Genomic DNA, 20,372 nt, shown 5'->3' with positions numbered 1-20,372 from the left:
TTCAGTACTCGTTTGACCTGAAAATGACACAGAAAATAAAACAAATGGACGTCCACCTATATTGTGACACGGTTAGGTTTCATTTCATTGGAGCTTTAAGACATTACTTAAAAGCCAATGTATTAAGTAACTATGATATTAATAAATCCATTTTTCCCAAGCCTGTCATTACTTTTAAACACAGTAATGCCATCCGATTGAAAACTTCACTACCAAAAATACAGTGGCCACAAGGGAAAAAGCATCCAGCAAATCTGTGTAAAGCTCATACATACTGTGCATTACACAGCTTTGAATTTTGTACAACATCTGAACAACCAAACAATTTAAAAAAAGAAAAGCATGGTCTATTTACATCCAAATGTACCTTTCTACATATCTCTAGTATCTTTCCTTCATGATTTCTTCTTCCCGCTTCCTTAAGCATTACCAAGGCCGGAACAAAGCACTGCCAGCCCACCCGCAGCACGGGTCGACAGGGGATTGGGCAGAGTGAACAACCCTGACACATGAACCATGACAGTCAACCAAAGCGGTGCAGGCAGTCACGGTGCTCCAAACACATGCACAAAACACTCAGGTAGTGCATAAACTCAGACAGCAAGATCCTGCCTACTCTAAGCAGATCTAAAAACAGAGCAGGAGACTACGTCAGCTGAAAGGTGCAGAGATGCACACTCTGTCTTAATGGGATAGAATGGGTTAAAGAAGTAAGGAGAGAAAATCATTTTGATTTTGAAGGCTGGAAGTGGGAAAAGTGAAGGTTATGTTTACACCAGCGTAGAAACATCCAGAGATCATTTCCAGTGGTTCTGTTTCAGTTCTGCTGTCCATTCCAGAGAATAATCCCAAATGAACAACAGCTCTCTTTCCCGTCAATTCCTGACTTTAATAAAAAATTAAAAAAAACAATGAATATAATTATGAAATCCATGACCACATAATCTCCAAAACTGCTGAGCCTATCCAAAGACCATAAAAAGAATTTGTATTACATTTTTACCACAACAAGGCAACATAATGGTATCCCACTGATCCAATTAAACGTCTCTGCCGAGACATCACAAGACACAAATGTCTTCAAACTTACTAGCCTTTAAAATCCTGTGAACTGGACTTGGTGGGAAGATTTCCTGTGCATACACCAAAGGCAGCAGGTTAACGAGTCTCCTCAGAGGAGATGAACAAGGAGATGAACAACAGCTTGCAAGGACACATTTTACTAAGAGAGAGAAGAAGAAAAACGACAAGACCGAGGCCATCTACAGCAGCAGGAAACATGAGCTCTAAGGGCATCTAACTCTTTACAGCAACAACACAAAAATGAAACTTTCTTACCACTTTAGAACTTCTGAGATGATTACAGAAGAAAATGAGGAGAAGCTGTGTCTAGTGTATTTGGCTCAGCTAAAGGCTAAAAGGCTCATCACAACACAGACCACAGAGGAGCACTTTACTAGTGGAGTATTATATTTTTTGCATTCTGCCAAAAAGCTCTTCCTTTTCCACATGATCTGAAAGCACAAACACAGTCATGCAGACAGTACTCTATAATAGCTCTTTTAAGATGGCAGCGCCAAACTGAAAACTGAACCAAACAAAAAAGGCCAAGAGGAACGGTTTGTAGCTATCTGAATGTATGTTTGGGTATTGGGGTGGGGGTTGAAGTGCATACTGAGTGCCACACTGCTGTGTGTCAGAGCTGACTGAGGGTCAGGTCATAGCAGGCCATGCTGGAGCCTCACCACCGGCAGACTTCTGTTCCACTGTGTGCATCTGACTGTTCACCCGTGTCACTGTGTGTTCCACAGAAACCTCTCTCATCGCAACCACACATCCTGGATAATGCAGCCAAGAAAAGGTTCTTCCACATTTCCACTTTACATGGTCCAGTATAGGTAACACACTAGAACAGAGTCTGTATGAAAGAATGTTTGCATCAGACATTCTGCAATCACTGTAATTCTGCAAAAATCTTATGGCTTCAATTGCATTGTTTCCTGTATATTTGTTTCTTTAGATTTCTTTGTAATTTTGTGTGTTTTACAAGGCAGGTGACCCAGGGTGTCCATACATATACTGGCAAGTACATTCATTTTCAGCCTTGGGCACATGTCTGGGGACAGGCTCACGCCGGCATGTTACCCTGGTGACTAGGGGTGTCTATGTTTTCCTGCAGATAACCGATGGCCCGTCTATACAGTGGAGGTCGAATTACTGAAGCAAGACCGAGACATCAGGCTGTTCTACATGTGGCATTCAACAGTGTCCTCTTCCTTCCCTATCTGTTAACATCTTCGTATTGGACGTCAAAGCATCTTAGATAATAGTTTTTTTGTTTTTTTTTTACCAGGGAACATTAAAAGTAAACTTCGTAGTCTAAAGTAGTAGATGCGTTAATGCTCATATACGGTGTCAGAAGATGGACTTGGTATCAATCGAAGAGACCAGTAGTTCGTTTAAGCATATATAAGCAAGCTTTAACCCATTATTGTCAAACAGATTGCCATCTCAGTGACACGCCAAAACTGTCAAACTAGGCACAAACAAAAGTGTGATCCAGCGAAAAAACAAACAGACTAAATCTAAAGAACATTGTTTACTGACTGTCTGTGGGGATTTACCGACTTCAGCTGCAAGTGAAGCACGAGACGCTGCGCGAGAGCGCAAGCCCTTGAGCACGCTGTGTGGAATTTAAATCTGGTGCGTTCTGGTCAAACCGGGCTTAACCAAAAGGACTAAGATGGAAATGTCTCCAGGTCCGAACTGGATGCCAGCGATAACGGCGCAAAAAGAGTTCGGTTTCGTGTGTATGTGCAAACACCAAAAAGTTTCACCAAAATGCTCGTTAAAAGGCTACAAGAAGCGTTTCTGGTAAATAGTTTTTAGGTCTAAACAGATATCCATTGAAGTCAATGAGAAGGCCAAATTTCTAGAGCACCCTTGCAAACAAGTTCATGACAAAACGTTTTCATGACACGATGATAACCTAAGGTCAAGATCCATTTCTTCGGAGCAAGAAATCTAGATCTTTTGTTTGTGTTTAAAAATGATTATGATTGCATCTGAAGTGACATGGCAGGGTTTAGCACTGGCTGCTGGAGTCTGCGACAGGTACAGGGGGGCTCTTTAAATGTGTTTCAGCCCATGTCTTGGAAATAAATCAAAGTAAGAGCACTGCAGTGAGTTCCCCAAGCACATGAGATTTAAAGAACACAGCCATGTCTAGCTCTTTGTTGGACTTAACAAGTTTTCTAATAGTGCAAAGCTTGCTGAAGCACCTCTAGCACAGCCCAGCATCCTGAGTTTTGCTTCTGTTGGTCCAATCACGAGGCCACCTGAAGATTTTGAGTGCGACTGAAAGCATCCAGTTTCAAAACAGAACTCGGAACTGGAAGCCCTATACCATCTGTTGCTAATGTGTGCCCTAGTAGGACAGGCTCTTTTGTAAAACTGAGAGTTAGAAATGCAGCAAAAAAAAACCCTTCCACATGCGCTATCCATTTAGTGCAGGACTGGGGTGTCTCTGAAGGGAAAGTGGTGAAAGGGCAGAGAAAAATAGCAAAACGATAGATGTGTCCTCCTCTAACCTGTTGCTGTGGTCAAAATTAAACAAAAAGCACTCTGCATGGTTCAAGCCTCGTGCTAGACAAAACATCTTAAGGTGACATTTAGGTCTACCAAGTCAGTTTGAATCCTTCCGAAAAGGGTAAGAGACAGGCAGGGATTTCGTTATCAGTGACTGATGGTACTTACCCATAACTGATACAGTGAAGCATGACACAGTTTTGAATGATGGAATGTGATAATGGCATACGAAAGTCTGGCTTGGTGCTCGTAAGAGTGGACTGTTTACTCATTGTTTGGCGGTTGTGGTTGATTGTATAACGGGACGGAAGCTCGGGTTTCTTAGCTCCGTGCTTGTTTATGAGTTGTAGACAAGCCAGTCCTCTCTGGAGGAGGTCAGGACCAGTTTAACCTCACAACTTCATCTTAAATGCACGAACAGCAGTGCTTCTTCCCCGAGGAAGCTCCAGAGAGCTGCCACCTAGTGTTCTCTGACTGGAGTTTACATTGCATACATAACTAGAGTGTGTGATTGAATTGGGCCAGCTTTACGACATTGCATCTTTAGCTGTGTTTAAACTCTCGCACGTCGGCTTGGCCTTTCCGGTTAAGTGCGTGTGCGTGCGTACATGCCTAATGTCGGAGCCCTAGGCCCCGGAGCTAGGCCATGACTCCTTTATCAGACGCGACTCTCCTGCCCAGAGTGGGGCAGAGCCATTGTGTGCGGCTGATGCAGGCTCATGGCTAATTGCCGGTTAAAGCAGGATTGAGTGTTGACCCGAAACCCTGAGGAGAGTGCTGATAAAAACTCTCACATAGCCTCCACACTGACCCACAGCTAGTCGTGTGTGAGCAGACAGAGCTCCCTGAATACTGTAACCCTCAGGGGTGAACAGAGGGGCCACTCTGGGGTAAAGGATTGCAGAGAACAGGAAAGGCATCACATCCCGGAACTAGGTTCAGCTCTGAACAAACGTGAAGGGACTTTGCAGGCACGGGGTTAAACGCAAATGGTTCATTTGCTTCTAGAGAATGAAAAAACCTCAGAGATAAGACCAGACGAGTATTATTCCAGCCTTCCTCATGAGCATCACCACCTCAGTTCAGTTCAGATGACAGTTCAGCTTGGGTGGATGTCCATGTCAAAGTCAAAACCACTGGAATCAGTGACACTGATGCAAAAAAATACTCAAGAAAGTGAACATGTTAAATATGCTTTGTATGCGCACTTTTTCTTGATTTGCAAGATGTATTTTGAATACACTGTGCAATTCATCTATACAGTGTTAACTAATTGCGTTTTCATTTTCTAGGACTATAAACACAGTACTCAATTAATACAAGTCTTTCATTAGAGTGTAGAATCAATATGATTTTCTTTAGAATTGCAAAGTAAATCATATTGATTCTACACTTTTGGAATATATTTATATATATTGGAATATATTTTCATCAGAAATGGCACTCTTGGTTCAAGTGATAAATCTGTGTAGATCTGGAATCATACAACTACTGTGCATTCCAGTGTCAACCCTAAAGCGACCTCTGTACAGGGAAGTAGGTCTCCTCAAACCACTGCTGGCTTTTGTGCCGCACCCACTGCTGTACTGAGAAAGAAAGGATCTTGTCTAATTGTGTTACCATTAATTTTGACTCTGTTTGCGCACAGGAAGCGGAAAGTGGGGGCAACATTTGCTGACCCTTTTCCTTGTTTCTGTCCTCTTCCTACCATCGCTCGATCCAATCAGGAAGTTTTATACCACTCACCTTTGACCCCTGCATGCCCCGCTTTATGTCCCCGAGAGCTCTTACGCTCCGGCGCTCATCACTGGCGCCTGTGCAGGTCTGGTTCAGTATGGCAGCACCCAGGACTGGGTGACATTTTAAAGAATGGGCTTCAATCATTCACCATGTATTTCATTTGAGCACATCGGTTGTATAATTTTGATCATCCAATTCAGCATATATATTGTCTCTCAATCGGTAGAGCTATCTCCAATTTTGCTTTTCAGAAACCAGGAATCTAAAGTCATATGTGGCTCTTTGAATCATCGAAATGTGTCAATAAAAATAAACATGTTTTGCATTAATGCAAATGTAGTAGTCGGTGCTCTTAGTAAGTATGAGGAGCCCTTTATTTTCCAATAGAGTTAGCAACATTTCTATAACATCTCTTCTTATGTCTACCATACATGACAAGTTTGAAACAAACTGAGGCAGTGGGACCAGAACATGGGGGGCAGCTGGAACGTCTCTGCTCGTAAGGAGACCGTTAACAAAGACAACATGCAGAAATGCCAGCCTGTTAAGTACAGGTATTAAAATGAAAGAGGGTCAACTGATGAAAATGCTGTTCTATATGGAAATAATGACATGCTGCTCCAGGGGGTTGATAAATCATTTATAAGTGGCAGGAGTGATAGCCTTGTTTTCATTAGAGAAGGTTTGCTGTGGGTGATGTGTGGCTCAAGAGCGCCTCCTATAGGTATTTTGGGGGTGGGACGGGGGGGGGGGGGGGGGGGGGGGGGGGGGGGGGGGGGGGTTGACAGTCAAAATCAGCAGATTCAAAATCACTTCCAAATCAGCAGATTCAAAATCACTTCAAAATCAGCAGATGTCCATTGTTAATGTAGAGGGAGCAAACTGTGTGTGTGTGTGTGTGTGTGTGTGTGTGTAAAAATACTGAGATATCGTTATGATATAGTTATGCATACTTCAAGTATGTCTGTGTTTATATGTTTACTGGGGCTATTGTGAAGGTATTGGTGTAGAGTGAAAGAGAAGAGAATTTCTATAATTAGCTTTCATGTTTTGCCACAAATATCAAAATAGGGCATTTCATTCACCACTAAGATTCTTCTTAACCCCAGAGAAGGAGCTGGAATCACATCACTGCAAGGGGAAACTGAAAAACAGTCTGGAATGGATAACTTAGCCTCTGGTATAAACAACCTATCATCCACGACCAATGTAGCCTCTACACCACATCACTCCGACTCTGAGCCTTAATCAAGGCCTCTCAGCTCCAGTTCAAGTTACCCAAACCAGAGACAGTTGATAGTGCAACAATCAAGGGGCACTTCGCTGCCCCTTGAGTTAAGCTGATAAGCTATTAGCTAATTTGCAAACCACTGCTTTGTAATGCTGATATCTCCTTACACTTATGAGCTCAATATGCTGATATCTCCTTACGCTCGCGATATTGTTATGCCAATATCTGCTTATGCTTATGAGCTTGTTATGCTGATCATCTTTCGCTTACTACCTTTATCAGCAGGACCGAGGGCAGGAAAGGCATTGATGCTGAGTTATTGAGAGGTTGAGTTATTGTTGGGGAGCAGCAGAGTTGTAGCTTAGTGACCTCCAACCACAAAAGCATGTCATCACTAATATAAAGATTCTGTGGTCTTGTCATGCATGTGTTTTGGTCTAGAGGAGGACATTTCTGGTTGAATCTTATGTTTATGTGTGTGTGTGTGTGTGTTTGACAGAATGCTTTTCTTCTTGACTCATTGATTTGACAGACATACTAAACCCTCTGATCTTTAAGTGGTGGGGAAAAATGTTTCGTAAGATGAAAATGTTCCATCACCTAAGTCACTGAATTGTTTAGCTGTATGTCAACTTGTGGTCTAAAAACCGAAGTGATATAATAATCAGGATGTTTCACTGCTCATCCGTGGAACTTCATCTAAATGGCCGGATATCCCCGTGTATTTAAAGCACTGTAGGCGATACACACGTCACAAGTGACTCACCATCACATGGCACTCACTGGAGTTTAAAGGTTTGAACAAGTATGAAGGTGTCAGAGCGAAGATGTCGTGAAGGTGATTCAAGTACTCACCATGCTGTCATGACACCTTTAACCTGGCAAGCTCACAATGGTTCCACTAGTCAGTTTTCAATAGATTTCTCTATCTTTATGCAGCTTTGAATACTCTTTATTCATCTGCATGAGGGCTGAGCAGCTATACCCCCACAGTGCGAGAGCACTATCAGGAAACGCCCATAGCTTTTGATCCCAGGAGGACTTAAGTATGACTTCTTTTTGGTCTTTCATGAAAAGATGCCTCACTTTAGCAAAGTCTTCTTAGATGCAATGTAAATGGTGAATTATATGATTCATTATCACTGCGACGAGGCACGTATAATAAGACATAAATAGCAGATTTATATTATCATGAGAGACAGAGGCAACATTTTGCTTTATTCCGTTATTGGGCTACGTTTAGAATCTCCCTTTTCTCTTGGAAATCAATCTGTGAAAAATCTGTTTCCTTATGTGCTCGTGGGGCATCACGTCTGGCTGACCGGAGGGCAGTTCTGGCAAGTGTCTGTGTGCCATGCAAATACGCCGTCACTTATCAGCTTAACATGACCCACGCAGGGCCCGGAGCCCGGAGCCAGAGTCTGCCACAGCTTCGCGACTGTCACCAGCAGCACGGACGGCACGTCACAAAAACGCGAGGTGACAGACGGACCCGACCCAAATCCCCCCGGCTTCCAGTCAAACCCGGATCAAAAGGGTCAGCCAGACCGGCGTTATTTCAGGGGGAGTGCTCTAGCGAGTGCTGCCCCACAGTCTGCCTTTCCCAGAACCCTTCAAAACCTTGCTAAAAGGGGCCAAATTTATTTTTTTAACGGCTCACACCCCCCCCGCAGTTCGTAAAGCGCCACCCCCACACCAATAGCCCAAGCTCTCTCACCCCAGGGCGCAGCCGCGGAGAGGGTGGGAGTCAGAGTGGGGGAGGGGTCCGGTGCCTGGTGAGGTCCGCTACATGAAGGCTTTGTCCCATGGGCCGCTGCTTCAATTTCCCATTGGTTACCGCACCATGAGACGACCGCGAGCCCAGGGAGCCGTGCTGGGGCAGAATCAGTATTATACCCCCGCTTCTTATGAGACACAGCATAGACGCTTTGTCCTTCCTCCACTGGGAGAGAAGAGAGACCCCACGAAGCCTAATTTTCTGCAGATTAAGTCAAATTAGCACAAAGGTGCTCCTGAGGAAGGAGATTAGGTGGGTGAGGGGTTGCCGCTCTGACGACCTCACACTTCGCCGGTTCCTTTTGCTTTCTCTCATAAGCAGCTGTGCAGCTGCCTGAGCTGCCCTCCGCCCGCGCTCTCTGATCCACATTGAAATGATGCCCTAAAGGCAGAGGCCCGGGGCATGCGGACAGGTCACGGAGAGCCGGTTTGGGTAGATGTTGTGTGCGTTCTGTGTCTTTGGTGTAGATCTACTTTTTATAAGCCTAGTTGATAAAAAGGGTCATAAAAAGAAGCAGACAAAATGCCCTGGGTCACACAACATTGTATGGGCTTTTATTTGGCCTGGGGGGGGGGGGGGGGGGGTGGTTTGGGATTTCTGGGTTTCTGTGAAAATTGTAATGATTAGTGAAAAACAATGTGAACTCTTCAACATCGTGTCTTTGACAGTTCATGGAGCCAAAACTCTGTGATTATTCCTAATGATCTAATCACTGTAAAAAACATTTCTACGAAATGTGACAACTTTCAACTTGTTGTATACACCACATTTCTTGGGGTTAAAGCTAATTTGTTGTGCATAAGCTCATATTTGTCTCATAGTGCTAATTTTGCATTTAATATGCTGTTTTTTGTGTGCTTCAGCCAAAAGAGCAACATAAATGCTACGTTGCTCTTTTGGCTGAAGCACACAAAAAACAGCATATTAAATTGAGAAGAATCATTGAATCATTGAATCATTAAATTGAGAAGAATCATTGAATATCCAGGCCCATTGTTAAGGAAGCATTTCCCTTACTAGCTCCAGTCCAGACCCATGAACACAACCCATGATCTCCTCACACACTGGGCTAGTAGAAAGGGCATTAGTCCAGACAGCTGCTATGCGCCATGTACTGAATAATACGCCAGATCATCCGTGAAAGTTACTCGATCTATGAAATGTAAAAAAAGTATTTCTCATTAATTAGAAAAGTGGTATGATGTGGAACTAAACCTTAAACGCACACTTTGTCTACCCGGTATTCATTATTGTGGGTGTATAAAATAACTGTGTCTGTCCACACGGGATATCCTTTAAAACAAGACAGGTTTTACATCACAGAGTCATGTATAAAATGTTTGTTTTAAAAAAACAACAACATGCCTTTTGTTTCTGAGCACATTCGTAAAGCTTAATTTCTGCCTGTGCTTCTGGAGGGTAGGTGCTGGCCTCCAGCGGTGTCATTTGAGTATGAAATCATAACAGAGAAACTGGGCAGTCTTACAGAATATTTTAATTCACACAGGTGTGCTGTGCATTATAGGGGATCCATACATAATATAGTGACACTACTGGTGTGCCTCAAATTGTTACATACAAGACGGGTTAAAGGAATGTCTGAAATCAGTCGATGGTTCATGATATGCTCGTGATAAGTACAGAAGAATAAAGAATATTTAAACATTTTAAAATATATTTGAATGTATTTGCTTGCACATGGTCTAGGGCGGAGCATTGCTGGTGTAGGGCACTGTACACTGTCTGGTGCATGTGTCAAACATACGTGTGCCCTCCCAGCTCTGGGGCATACACCTGCTCCTCTTTGGTGTAATCGTGAGCTGACACACTTCTGATTTTCATTTTCCAAGCCGTCCCATGCCGTCTCTCACGTCTGCGGGGTGTGGGGTGGAGTGACACAGATCGGCTTGCAGTTGAGCTTGGGTGAGCTCCTCCACCTCTGTGTCAGTCCTCAGCTGAAAGCCTCCACGTTCTCTGAAGGGATCCAGAGTGTTGCGAGTTTTTGTGGGCTTAATCCCCGACGTCTCCACACGGTGGTCCGGGTGTTTCCCGGCGCTCCTCGTGAACGTTGGCCGAAGGGTCCGGCTGTCTTCTTCGGCTGTGGGGGTGATTGCGCCGACCCGTCCAGACCGGGGCCGGAAGAGCTTCGGGGACGGGACACTGGAGTGGATCTGTCCGGAGTGCAGGGAATGCCGGAGGGCGAGGTCAACCGTGTGGGTTCTGAATGGCGTGTAGATTTTAACCATACCTTCGAAGTAGGCCTTGGACGGCCTGGGGGCTGGACGGGGCTGAGCGGGGGTCTTGCGGGGTGGAGTAGAGGAGCCTCCAGTTTGCTGCTGCCTGTCTGGGTCAAGCGAAAGGGGCCCCAAGGCGTCCTGTGCCCTAGCGTTGAGCTTCATGACGGAGGAGGCCAGGTCACAGCTGTGTGGCTGCTGGGTTGGACTGCTGACCTTTAGGATCACCTGGGCAGGGGTCACAGGGTGATGGAGGCCTCTCTTTCTCACACGCTCTCGGATTGCCCTCTCGCTCAGGGTCATCACACGCTCTGAGGTCACAGGGGGATTTTCTGTGAAATACAGTGCAGGTGCAACAGATCCTTCTGCACGGTGTTTCGACTCACACGGCATGATTTCATTAGAAAAAAAAAACGGCATCATTTGTTGTTAGCGATGTCAGCATTTAGAAGTTCATTTACTTTAAAGTAAAAGCTGTCTGGCTGAAACTATCTGAAAGTAACAGTTCGGATCCTGTTTAGAAGCTGCACATAAGCAAGTCTACTTGACATGATTTAACAATTCTAAGCTTTTTAAGGAAAGGATGTGAAGACTGCAAAATGGAAAAAGCAAAAGTGGACACTAGGCAATTTGCTGAGTGTTCAATTTCATTTGGGTTTTTTCAAGAGAAAAATTGTGCAAATATTATAAGTCTTCACCATAGTAATACTTTCAGGTCTCTAAGCAAATCACCCAAGTCCAAGGCAGGGCTCGTGAGGATGTGGGCATCCAGGCTACACGCACTGCCAGGGGAGACTGGCAGCTGGGCTCCATCTGCACTGGCCCTGCTGCAGAGGTGCATCTGAAGCTCTGTCCACACAGCCAGCCACAGTAACCCCCACTGAACAGCTGAGTGCATGGTGGGATTAATACTGAAGCCTCACGCAGGCTGGGCAGTGTATGCACTACATTTACATTTATGGAAATTAGCTGATACTCATAATTGTAAGTTGCTTTGGATAAAAGTGAGTACAACTTGAGCAATTGAGGATTAAGAGTCTTGCTCAGGGGCCCAACAGTGGCAACTTGGCAGTGGTGGATCTTGAACCAGCAACCTTCTGATTACCTTAACCGCTGAGCTACAACAGTTGCATACTGCACAAAAAAATGACTAAAGCCTAAGACTAAAACTTGGACTAGTACAGCACTACTCTGAAAATCCAGACCTTCACATTTTGCAGAAGACTGGCTAATTCTCTGTGTTCCATACACATTTGGAAATATGACTCATGTCGCCTTTATCATATTGATACAGTGTTCTCACAACCTAATGCCAAAGGTAACAGATTTATATATACTCTTCATGTCATCTATATGACTAGGCTGACTGAAACAAAATAATAGCACACAGAACTGTCTGATAAAGCCAGCAGTTATACAGAGAACTGTCTGATAAAGCCAGCAGTTAGGCAGAGAACTGTCTGATAAAGCCAGCAGTTAGGCAGAGAACTGTCTGATAAAGCCAGCAGTTAGGCAGAGAACTGTCTGATAAAGCCAGCAGTTAGGCAGAGAACTGTCTGATAAAGCCAGCAGTTAGGCAGAGAACTGTCTGATAAAGCCAGCAGTTAGGCACAGAACTGTCTGATAAAGCCAGCAGTTAAAACAGAGAACTGTCTGATAAAACCAGCAGTTAGGCACAGAACTGTCTGATAAAGCCAGCAGTTAAAACAGAGAACTGTCTGCTAAAACCAGCAGTTAGGCACAGAACTGTCTGCTAAAGCCAGCAGTTAGGCACAGAACTGTCTGATAAAGCCAGCAGTTATACAGAGAACTGTCTGATAAAGCCAGCAGTTATACAGAGAACTGTCTGATAAAGCCAGCAGTTATACAGAGAACTGTCTGATAAAGCCAGCAGTTATACAGAGAACTGTCTGATAAAGCCAGCAGTTATACAGAGAACTGTCTGATAAAGCCAGCAGTTATACAGAGAACTGTCTGATAAAGCCAGCAGTTAAAACAGAGAACTGTCTGATAAAGCCAGCAGTTAAAACAGAGAACTGTCTGATAAAACCAGCAGTTAGGCACTGGACTGTCTGCTAAAGCCAGCAGTTAGGCACAGAACTGTCTGATAAAGCCAGCAGTTAAAACAGAGAACTGTCTGATAAAGCCAGCAGTTAAAACAGAGAACTGTCTGATAAAACCAGCAGTTAGGCACAGAACTGTCTGCTAAAGCCAGCAGTTAGGCACAGAACTGTCTGCTAAAGCCAGCAGTTAGGCACAGAACTGTCTGATAAAGCCAGCAGTTAGGCACAGAACTGTCTGATAAAGCCAGCAGTTAAAACAGAGAACTGTCTGATAAAGCCAGCAGTTAAAACAGAGAACTGTCTGATAAAGCCAGCAGTTAAAACAGAGAACTGTCTGATAAAGCCAGCAGTTAGGCTGGTACCCACCATGTGCCTGCTGCTGCATGCCGGCAGCTGAGCAGCTCCGGGTGTGGTGGGAGGGAGCCAGCCTTGTACCTCTGCTCTGTCTGGAGACCTTCCAACCAGATGAGGCCATGCTGTGGTCGCGGGGTGGAGCGCAGATGCCCGCACCACCCAGCGTCCTCATCGGCTCTGCCGCATAGTCCCAGCGCTCCTGAGCGAACTGCAGCAGCAGAACACGACTGCTGCTATTCACCAGGATGCTGAGACACAGAGCGACAGAAACAAAGAGAGAGAGAGAGAGAGAGAGAGAGAGAGAGAAAGAGAGAGAGAGACAGGGAGGGGGAGAGAGATGAAGAGGGAGAGAGACAGGATGGACAGAAAGACAGTGTGCGACAGGGATGACGAATGTTAATGCTCATAGTAGCAATAAGACCATGCTGAAAAAATGGGCTGGTGGAGGTGTTGTGCTGCTGTGTTGTGCTGCTGTGTTGTGCTGCTGTGTTATGCTGCTGTGTTATGCTGCTGTGTTGTGCTGCTGTGTTATGCTGCTGTGTTATGCTGCTGTGTTATGCTGCTGTGTTATGCTGCTGTGTTGTGCTGCTGTGTTGTGCTGCTGTGTTGTGCTGCTGTGTTGTGCTGCTGTGTTATGCTGCTGTGTTATGCTGCTGTGTTATGCTGCTGTGTTATGCTGCTGTGTTATGCTGCTGTGTTATCTGCATGGTTGGAAGTGGTTTGTGAAGTGGTACTATATGAAAAAAAAAAAAAGATCTGAAGGCTTTGTTTGCGCATGTCATCATTTTTGTGTATGTATGGTAGATGTGATCATGTGCTCATTTTTCTGTGTGTATGTATTTGGAGACGTGATCATTTGATCATTTTTCTGTGTTTGTGTATGGGAGACATCCTCATTATTCTAACTAACTTGTTGTGATGTGTATGTAGAGAGAGAACAGTGCTCTGGCGGGTGCTAATTTTGATGACTCTAAGGCAGTCTCCACCGAGGAAGTTAAAGATTCGGATCTTTCCATCCGCACAACCAGTGATGACTCGCAGGAAGTGGAAAGACAGCGTTGGCACTTCCCTACAGAAAACCAAAAGAGTCATAAGAAAGACGTATAGAGATGTATAATGGTTATAACCATCAGAGTATGGGTCAGTATATATATTTTCATCGAATACACTTCTCATCTGAGCAGCGGAGGTTTTGACCATTTAAAAAGGCCAGATAGACTGCGCACTGCTGCGCTGACCTTGGATGAGGAAAGGTCATAAGGGACTTTTTAAAGGCACTGTTGGTACTCCAGGCGAGGACCTGTCCATCTGAGCCCCCTGACAAGATATGCCACTGGTCAAAGAACAGGCACCTCACAGAACCCTGGTGACCATCCATGACCTAGAGAGAGAGACGTCCACACCCACACACCCAAACCATAAGGGCTTACATCTACTGGTAACAGCTGTGAAAAACTCATCTCTGTAGTTCACATATTTTGTAGCTTTGTAGATATATATTTGGAACTACATTCTGAAAGTGGATAGTACCTATTCTGTGTTATATCACTGAACTGCTCAAATGTTAGGATGTAGGTATTTATGTGATGTATAGCAAGAAATGTATTTAAATACGATTAGCCAGCATTTCCGTTACCTGCAGAGCAGCCCCTTGAAGATGATTAATATTGGTCAGCCTTATCAATCCGAAACGTTTCTAACCTGCACTAATGTACGTTTCCAAGCTGGTGCATGTTAGGACTGAGAATTCTCTTCCGCCTGCCCTCGTTTGTGCTTTGTCCTTTGTGTTCGCACCTTTAGCAAAGCAGCTGTCTCTGTGTCCCACATCTTGATCAGGCCTCCCTCACAGCCGCTGAGCACCACCGGCGTGTGGATCTTCACACACTGCACAGACTTATGGTGTCTGAACCTCAGTCTCTTCAAGCACTGGCCATTCAGCAGACTCCACACTGGCACAGCACAGCACAGCACAGTGAACACATCACATCACATCACATCACGGCACAGCACGTGAAAGAAATTGTTATGATTGGCCACTCCCTAGTCTTCGTTGTCACGGTTACCCTGCCTCGTGTTTCCGTGTTTCATTTTCCCCGCCCATTTATTTGTAGCACCTGTGTCTTGTTAACTGTTATTAGTTCGTATATTTAAACCCTGTCTTGTTGCGTTTGTTCTGCTGGTCATTGTGTTCTAGCCTTTGGCTGCCTGTCTGTTATCGCTAGTCTTAGTTATTTGTTCTTGTCGTTGCTTGTGTGTTTGTTATAGCCTGCTTCCCCTTTCATCATGTTTTGTTTCATTTAGTTTAATCATATATTCCCGTGCTGTACATTTTGGTTCTATGACCCTGGACTGTTCCAACGATTATGATTCTGGATTTGCCCATAACAAATCTCGCTCTTCTCTGCGTGTGCTTCTGCCTCACCGTTAGAGAAATCGTTGCTGTGGAAAAGGCACATGAGCTTTACAACATTTGGAAATGTGTACAAATTCTTGAAAATGTTTGCTTTTTGACAATGAAAGTGGAAAAGTAATAAAGTCCATTAACACACAGGGATCACTGTTTCATGGTATTACATTTCAACAAGCTTACAGAGCTTACCGACAATGCTTACTTATGTTTTTAGGAATCCTGATTCCCAGATTAATAAATATGGAATGCAGGCTCAGAACCGAATGCGTTACCTTTGACCTTACAGTCTCTGGCACCGGAGACCAGAATGTGTCCGTGCAGGTCCAGACAGTTAATGGTGCCCGTGTGTCCAGTGAAGAGCATGGTGCAAGCGCCTGTGTTCAGGTTCCAGCACCTTCCAAAGAGGTCAAGGCCATTTAGTAGCTTGCGAAGCCTCTCAAATATTTAAAGAAAACACATCTAGCCCTTATGTTTATACCTGCCGTGCACGAGGGGAATGTTTTGCAAAACATTAGTAAGTCAGCAAGTCAGCAAGGCCTTGGCACAGAGTTAACCTCAGACTGAGTCTGATGTATACCGCATCTTGTGTTTGCCGTGTATTGCACAGGCAAGTGGCGAAGCAAACCGCAGCTTACTGATTAGACTGAGTGTCCATGGTGAGACACACTGACTCTGTGCAGCTGGAGTGTGGCTGCAGTGGTCTAACCTGATGGTGAGGTCATAGCTGGCGCTGATGACCAGAGCCCTCTCCTCGCAGACCAGCACCGCTCGCACGCTGCCCGCGTGGCCTGTCATCATCAGCGGCGCCTCCTTCAGCAGTGGGACGTCCAGCAGACGCACCGCACGGTCCCTGGAGCCCAGCGCTGCCACCCGGCCTCCGTCATAGTGGACCACCCTGCCGGGGTCCTCCCTGCAAGCAGAGGGCAGGAGCAACAGTAAAACACTACAGCCTATATCCATTCACTGAAGAACAAATGACCCAGGGTCAGATCTGTTCCAACAGTTGTAAACAGGGTTTAAAATGAGTGCAGTAAGTGTTCTGATCTGGGATCAGGTTACATCCCAGATCAGGACAGTTACTGCACTCTAGGAGCCAGGCCTAACTATGAGAAGAAACATGTTTGTTTTAGTGGGCATAATGTTGATCATCAAAACCTCACTGTTACAGTACTAATAGATACTTTTGAATTAAACCTATAATTATTCTTTTCATGTGTCATCAGTATGGTTTATTTAAAACGACCTGACCATCATTAAACTTTATAATGAAATGGGGCTTGACGGCTTCTGTGGTACCTGTCCAGCAATACCAGGATGTTGAAAGCACCGCAGTATACATTACGCTCGTCCATTTCCACTGCCTTGGTTTTAACACCCACATAGACTGACTCCAAGCCCCTGATATCCTGTAAAAATACACAGCCAGACCTTTGAGCGGGCCAACACAGCGCCCACAGAGACTGCAGCTTCCTTCTCTCACTCTAATTGGAGTTATGCTGCCCAAAAATCCGTGGCTTATCTGATATCGTCATTTATCTGAAAATAAGAAGACTTTGTTAATTACATTAATTACCTTCTTATATTTAGGGGAGATTTTGTTAGGGTGGATGTGATCGTCCTCTTCTCTGAACGGCACTGGAACCTCACGAATCTGGGCATAGGCAGGGTTCACTCCAGAGCAGGAGCTGCCCTGTCAGAGGACACAGAATATTAAGGATGGACAGACAGCCAGCGACAGCCGGACAGACACACAGATAGATAACACTTATATCTGACGAATCGTATTAACAAACAAAAAATATGTGAAAATGAAGTCATTAATTAACCTGCAACACCATAGCCTGGTCTTCCACCATCTTCTTCACACTGAGCTCTGATAGGATCTCCTCTGTTAGGTACTGCCAGTGCTGTGACACCTGCCTACATCTCTGTAGACTGGGCTTATCCAACAGGCCTGAGGGAGAGAACACAAACTCACAGACAGACGGTTGTGAGTGACACCAGAGAGCCTGTGACATGATGTGATAAGGGGGGTGGATTTAGGGGGTCACATCGTTGCCCCTTTATACAGATAAGAGGAAGCATTAGCCATTCATATCATTGGAATCTCTGTTTTTTTTCACTAAACATTAGTGATTGTGTGTCCCTTTTTGTCATTAGAGTGAGTATTTTCTGATGAGTCGGCTTACGAAAATCAATTTTGTTTTAGGTCTGTTTATCTAGAAGGAAGAAACAGAAAACCCACTTAATCAGACAGGAATTGTACCGAACACCTTTCAACCCATTGACTTGAATAGCCACATACTGGTATCCTGGTCTCTCGTCTTAACCATATATGTACAATAAAAACCTTTGCTGCCACTTTACACATTCATATTAATATAATGAATAAAGGACCCTGTTTTCATGGAAAAAGAACTCCATCCTCAGGATATTGTTCTGGTTCTCCATGATTACCACTGTGGTTACATACTAGCATTCCAAAAGTGCATTCATTCCAAAATAAACCAAAATGCTAGTAGTTTAAAGGCAATAAAATAATACCATCTGTAGTAACACATTTGGGATTAAAGAACACAGTATCATTTTGCTGAGCGCAGGGTTTTGGGTTTCAGGGTCTCAGCCATTTCTGTCTCACATATGTCTATCACTCATCTGTCTGTCTCACATATGTCAGTATGTCATGTTCATGACATTTAGCTAGCTGTTTTTGTTTGTTTGTTTAAAGTTGTTGAATTATAGCTTGTGAAGTTAATAAAGGTGTTTCAGGGCTAGATCATGGTGTGAGCACATACTCATCGACATGGCCAGACCTGGCAAACCTGCCTATACGAGCGCAGACGCATGTTGAGGGGCAAAAGGTCACAGTGCATATCGAGTACCTTTTGAGCGAGGACAAGGGGGGAAATGGGGGGCATTGTGCTCACATTACACTGTAGTTATTTACTGAGTTACTAAACTAAAGGGCACAACCAGACCATTTTAACAGCAATGAGAAAAAGCACAGCTATTCATGCAAGTGAACCGTTTAACCTTAAACTCTGATTACTTGATTAATATATTAATCAGTATCTATTGTGAATTATTCTGTAACTATATTGAAACTAATGTGAATGGTGTGTGGTATAGAAAGTGAAGGATGAGAATCTGTACCCATGACTTGATCTGTAGAGTGTAAGGGGTTAACAGTTTTCTCTGTACCATCTGGAATAATATCTCCCTTCTCACCTAAAATGCTCTTGGCGATATTGACGGGAAGTCCTCGAATGAAGTCTCGGTGAAGGCTCACCCCTGACATGGATTTGGCGGACCCTGGAACCACCATTAGGGCGGGATCCTCGGAGCTGACAGAGTCCGCATCGCTGCTTTTCCTCTTCGGACTCCCGACGGTCTCCTTCTTCAGCTCAGTCCAGTAGTCTTTCTTTGCTGTGAAATAAAATCTTGTGCAGTGAACGATGACATACTATATTCACAGTTCTGTTAGTATAATAGAAATACACTATACCTAAAAAGACAAAAAAACATGCATGTTTGGGTTGAAAATATGTGATATTCATGTTATTCAGGTGCGTAAGGTCAAATGTTCATCCTCGGGGAAACGGGAACAATCTCTTCTGGCTCGGTGATCTTGAATTTCGCGAGTAAAAGAGACATGTTTGTAGAGGTACCAGAAGGTCCGGAAGGAGTAATTTGATTCAAGATCAGGACGCACTGAAGCTGTGAACACATGACTGTCTTGCATTACTGAATCACTAACAGTGTATCCAAAGTTTGTGTTAGGGGACTTTTTACCCAAAGTTAATTCCATCGCACAAAAGCAACAGGCCGAAATGTTTTGCATATGAGACTGGCCCCTGGTTCCCTTTACCTGTGCTGATCTGTAGGAACTTCCGTCTCTCTCTCGCTATGAGTACGCGAATTAGATTCCCCAACATACGCACAAGTTCAGTGTCACACAGGGACAAGATTCGCATTAAATATCTAGATTTCGTCCAGGGCGGGCTGTTCCTAAACCAGTCCCAGGTCTTCCTCACGCTCACTCTGAGTAGATCCGGATCGAGTGTCCCATCCGAGTCGAAGCTACCCGGGTCCTCCGGGATGCTAGCTTTAACGTGGCTCCTGGCGTACGTGAAATCTTTGCCCAGCGTGCCCTGCAAAACATTTAGGATATTTTCCAGAATTTCCACACTCTGACAGCGCACTAGGATCCCAGCGAGGAACCTTCGTTTGAATGACTCGTCAGCTCTAAGCAGCCACTCTGTTGAATCGTACAGCTGGGTAGGGAAGAGACATGATTTGCAACCCCCGCACACGTTGAACTCGTCGTTTTCTTTTTTACAGCTAAACCGCGCTGTACCGTCAACGCTCCACTCGCTCCTCTCTCTGGCCAGCCTATGCATCTCGATATGACACGTAAATATTTTATATTTTTTCGATTTCTCTGTGTAAATATTTTTCGCCACTTCTGCACTTCACGTGCTCGGCGGAGACTGTTCAGTGCGTTGCTAAGCGACAACAGACGCGGCGCACTTTACTTTTAACAGTCTAGGAAGATTTCTCTTGCATTTTTGGTTTAGATGAACTGTACTAGAACCATGTTCGTGCAATCTAATTATATGCTACAGTTTTTGTTAACATAAAGTACGTTTTGATATCTTGATAGCCCAAAAAACTGTGCGCCGCCCGGGAATCGAACCCGGGTCGCAAGAATGGGAATCTTGCATGATACCACTACACCAGCGGCGCATATATAAACGCTTAGTACACTTAGCTTCTAGGTATCCTCCTGTCAAAAATAACCTTTAGAAGGTAAAACTAATTATTAGGGCAATGAATGTCGATAGAAACTTAACATTAACTGGCTAGCCAACAGTTGACCGTATCACATCTCTAGGGGCGTTAGCTAGGCTAATTAACTCGACAAGTTAATTAGTTAGCCACCTAACTAACATTACTTTGTCCCTGTCTCAGATAG

The 20,372-nt window shown here is 44.5% G+C and overlaps 1 protein-coding gene and 1 non-coding gene across 2 annotated transcripts; both read right to left on the bottom strand.

Moving 5' to 3' along the window:
• Positions 1 to 9,865: 9,865 nt before the first annotated feature.
• fbxw10 (F-box and WD repeat domain containing 10) lies at positions 9,866 to 19,797 on the bottom strand. Its single transcript, XM_035533559.1, has 12 exons — positions 19,266 to 19,797; positions 18,626 to 18,823; positions 17,224 to 17,351; positions 16,971 to 17,087; positions 16,694 to 16,803; positions 16,104 to 16,307; positions 15,670 to 15,791; positions 14,782 to 14,936; positions 14,226 to 14,368; positions 13,898 to 14,056; positions 13,000 to 13,235; positions 9,866 to 10,902 (listed from the first exon to the last, which is right to left on the bottom strand). The coding sequence occupies exons 1-12, from the start codon at positions 19,795 to 19,797 to the stop codon at positions 10,175 to 10,177; spliced, it is 2,832 nt and encodes a 943-aa protein (XP_035389452.1). The 3' UTR covers positions 9,866 to 10,174.
• Positions 19,798 to 20,072: 275 nt separating this feature from the next.
• Positions 20,073 to 20,143, bottom strand: trnag-ccc. Its single transcript has one exon. It is a non-coding gene; the product is annotated as a tRNA-Gly (tRNA).
• Positions 20,144 to 20,372: the final 229 nt, after the last annotated feature.

Source organism: Electrophorus electricus, chromosome 14 (genome assembly GCF_013358815.1).
Source record: "Electrophorus electricus isolate fEleEle1 chromosome 14, fEleEle1.pri, whole genome shotgun sequence".
NCBI lineage: Eukaryota > Metazoa > Chordata > Actinopteri > Gymnotiformes > Gymnotidae > Electrophorus > Electrophorus electricus.
Note: the sequence above shows the minus strand (reverse complement) of the source record. Positions and strands in the feature narration are given on the sequence as shown.

Bases quoted from the DNA above. Each gene is read 5' to 3' on its own strand.
- fbxw10 (XM_035533559.1), bottom strand. From the start codon at position 19,797: ATGCATAGGCTGGCCAGAGAGAGGAGCGAGTGGAGCGTTGACGGTACA. The intron at 17,352-18,625 runs GTGAGAAGGGAG...TCTCTCCCTCAG, and splicing joins TATCGCCAAGAGCATTTTAG to GCCTGTTGGATAAGCCCAGT. The intron at 10,903-12,999 runs GTGGGTACCAGC...TGTATTTCACAG, and splicing joins CATGCAGCAGCAGGCACATG to AAAATCCCCCTGTGACCTCA.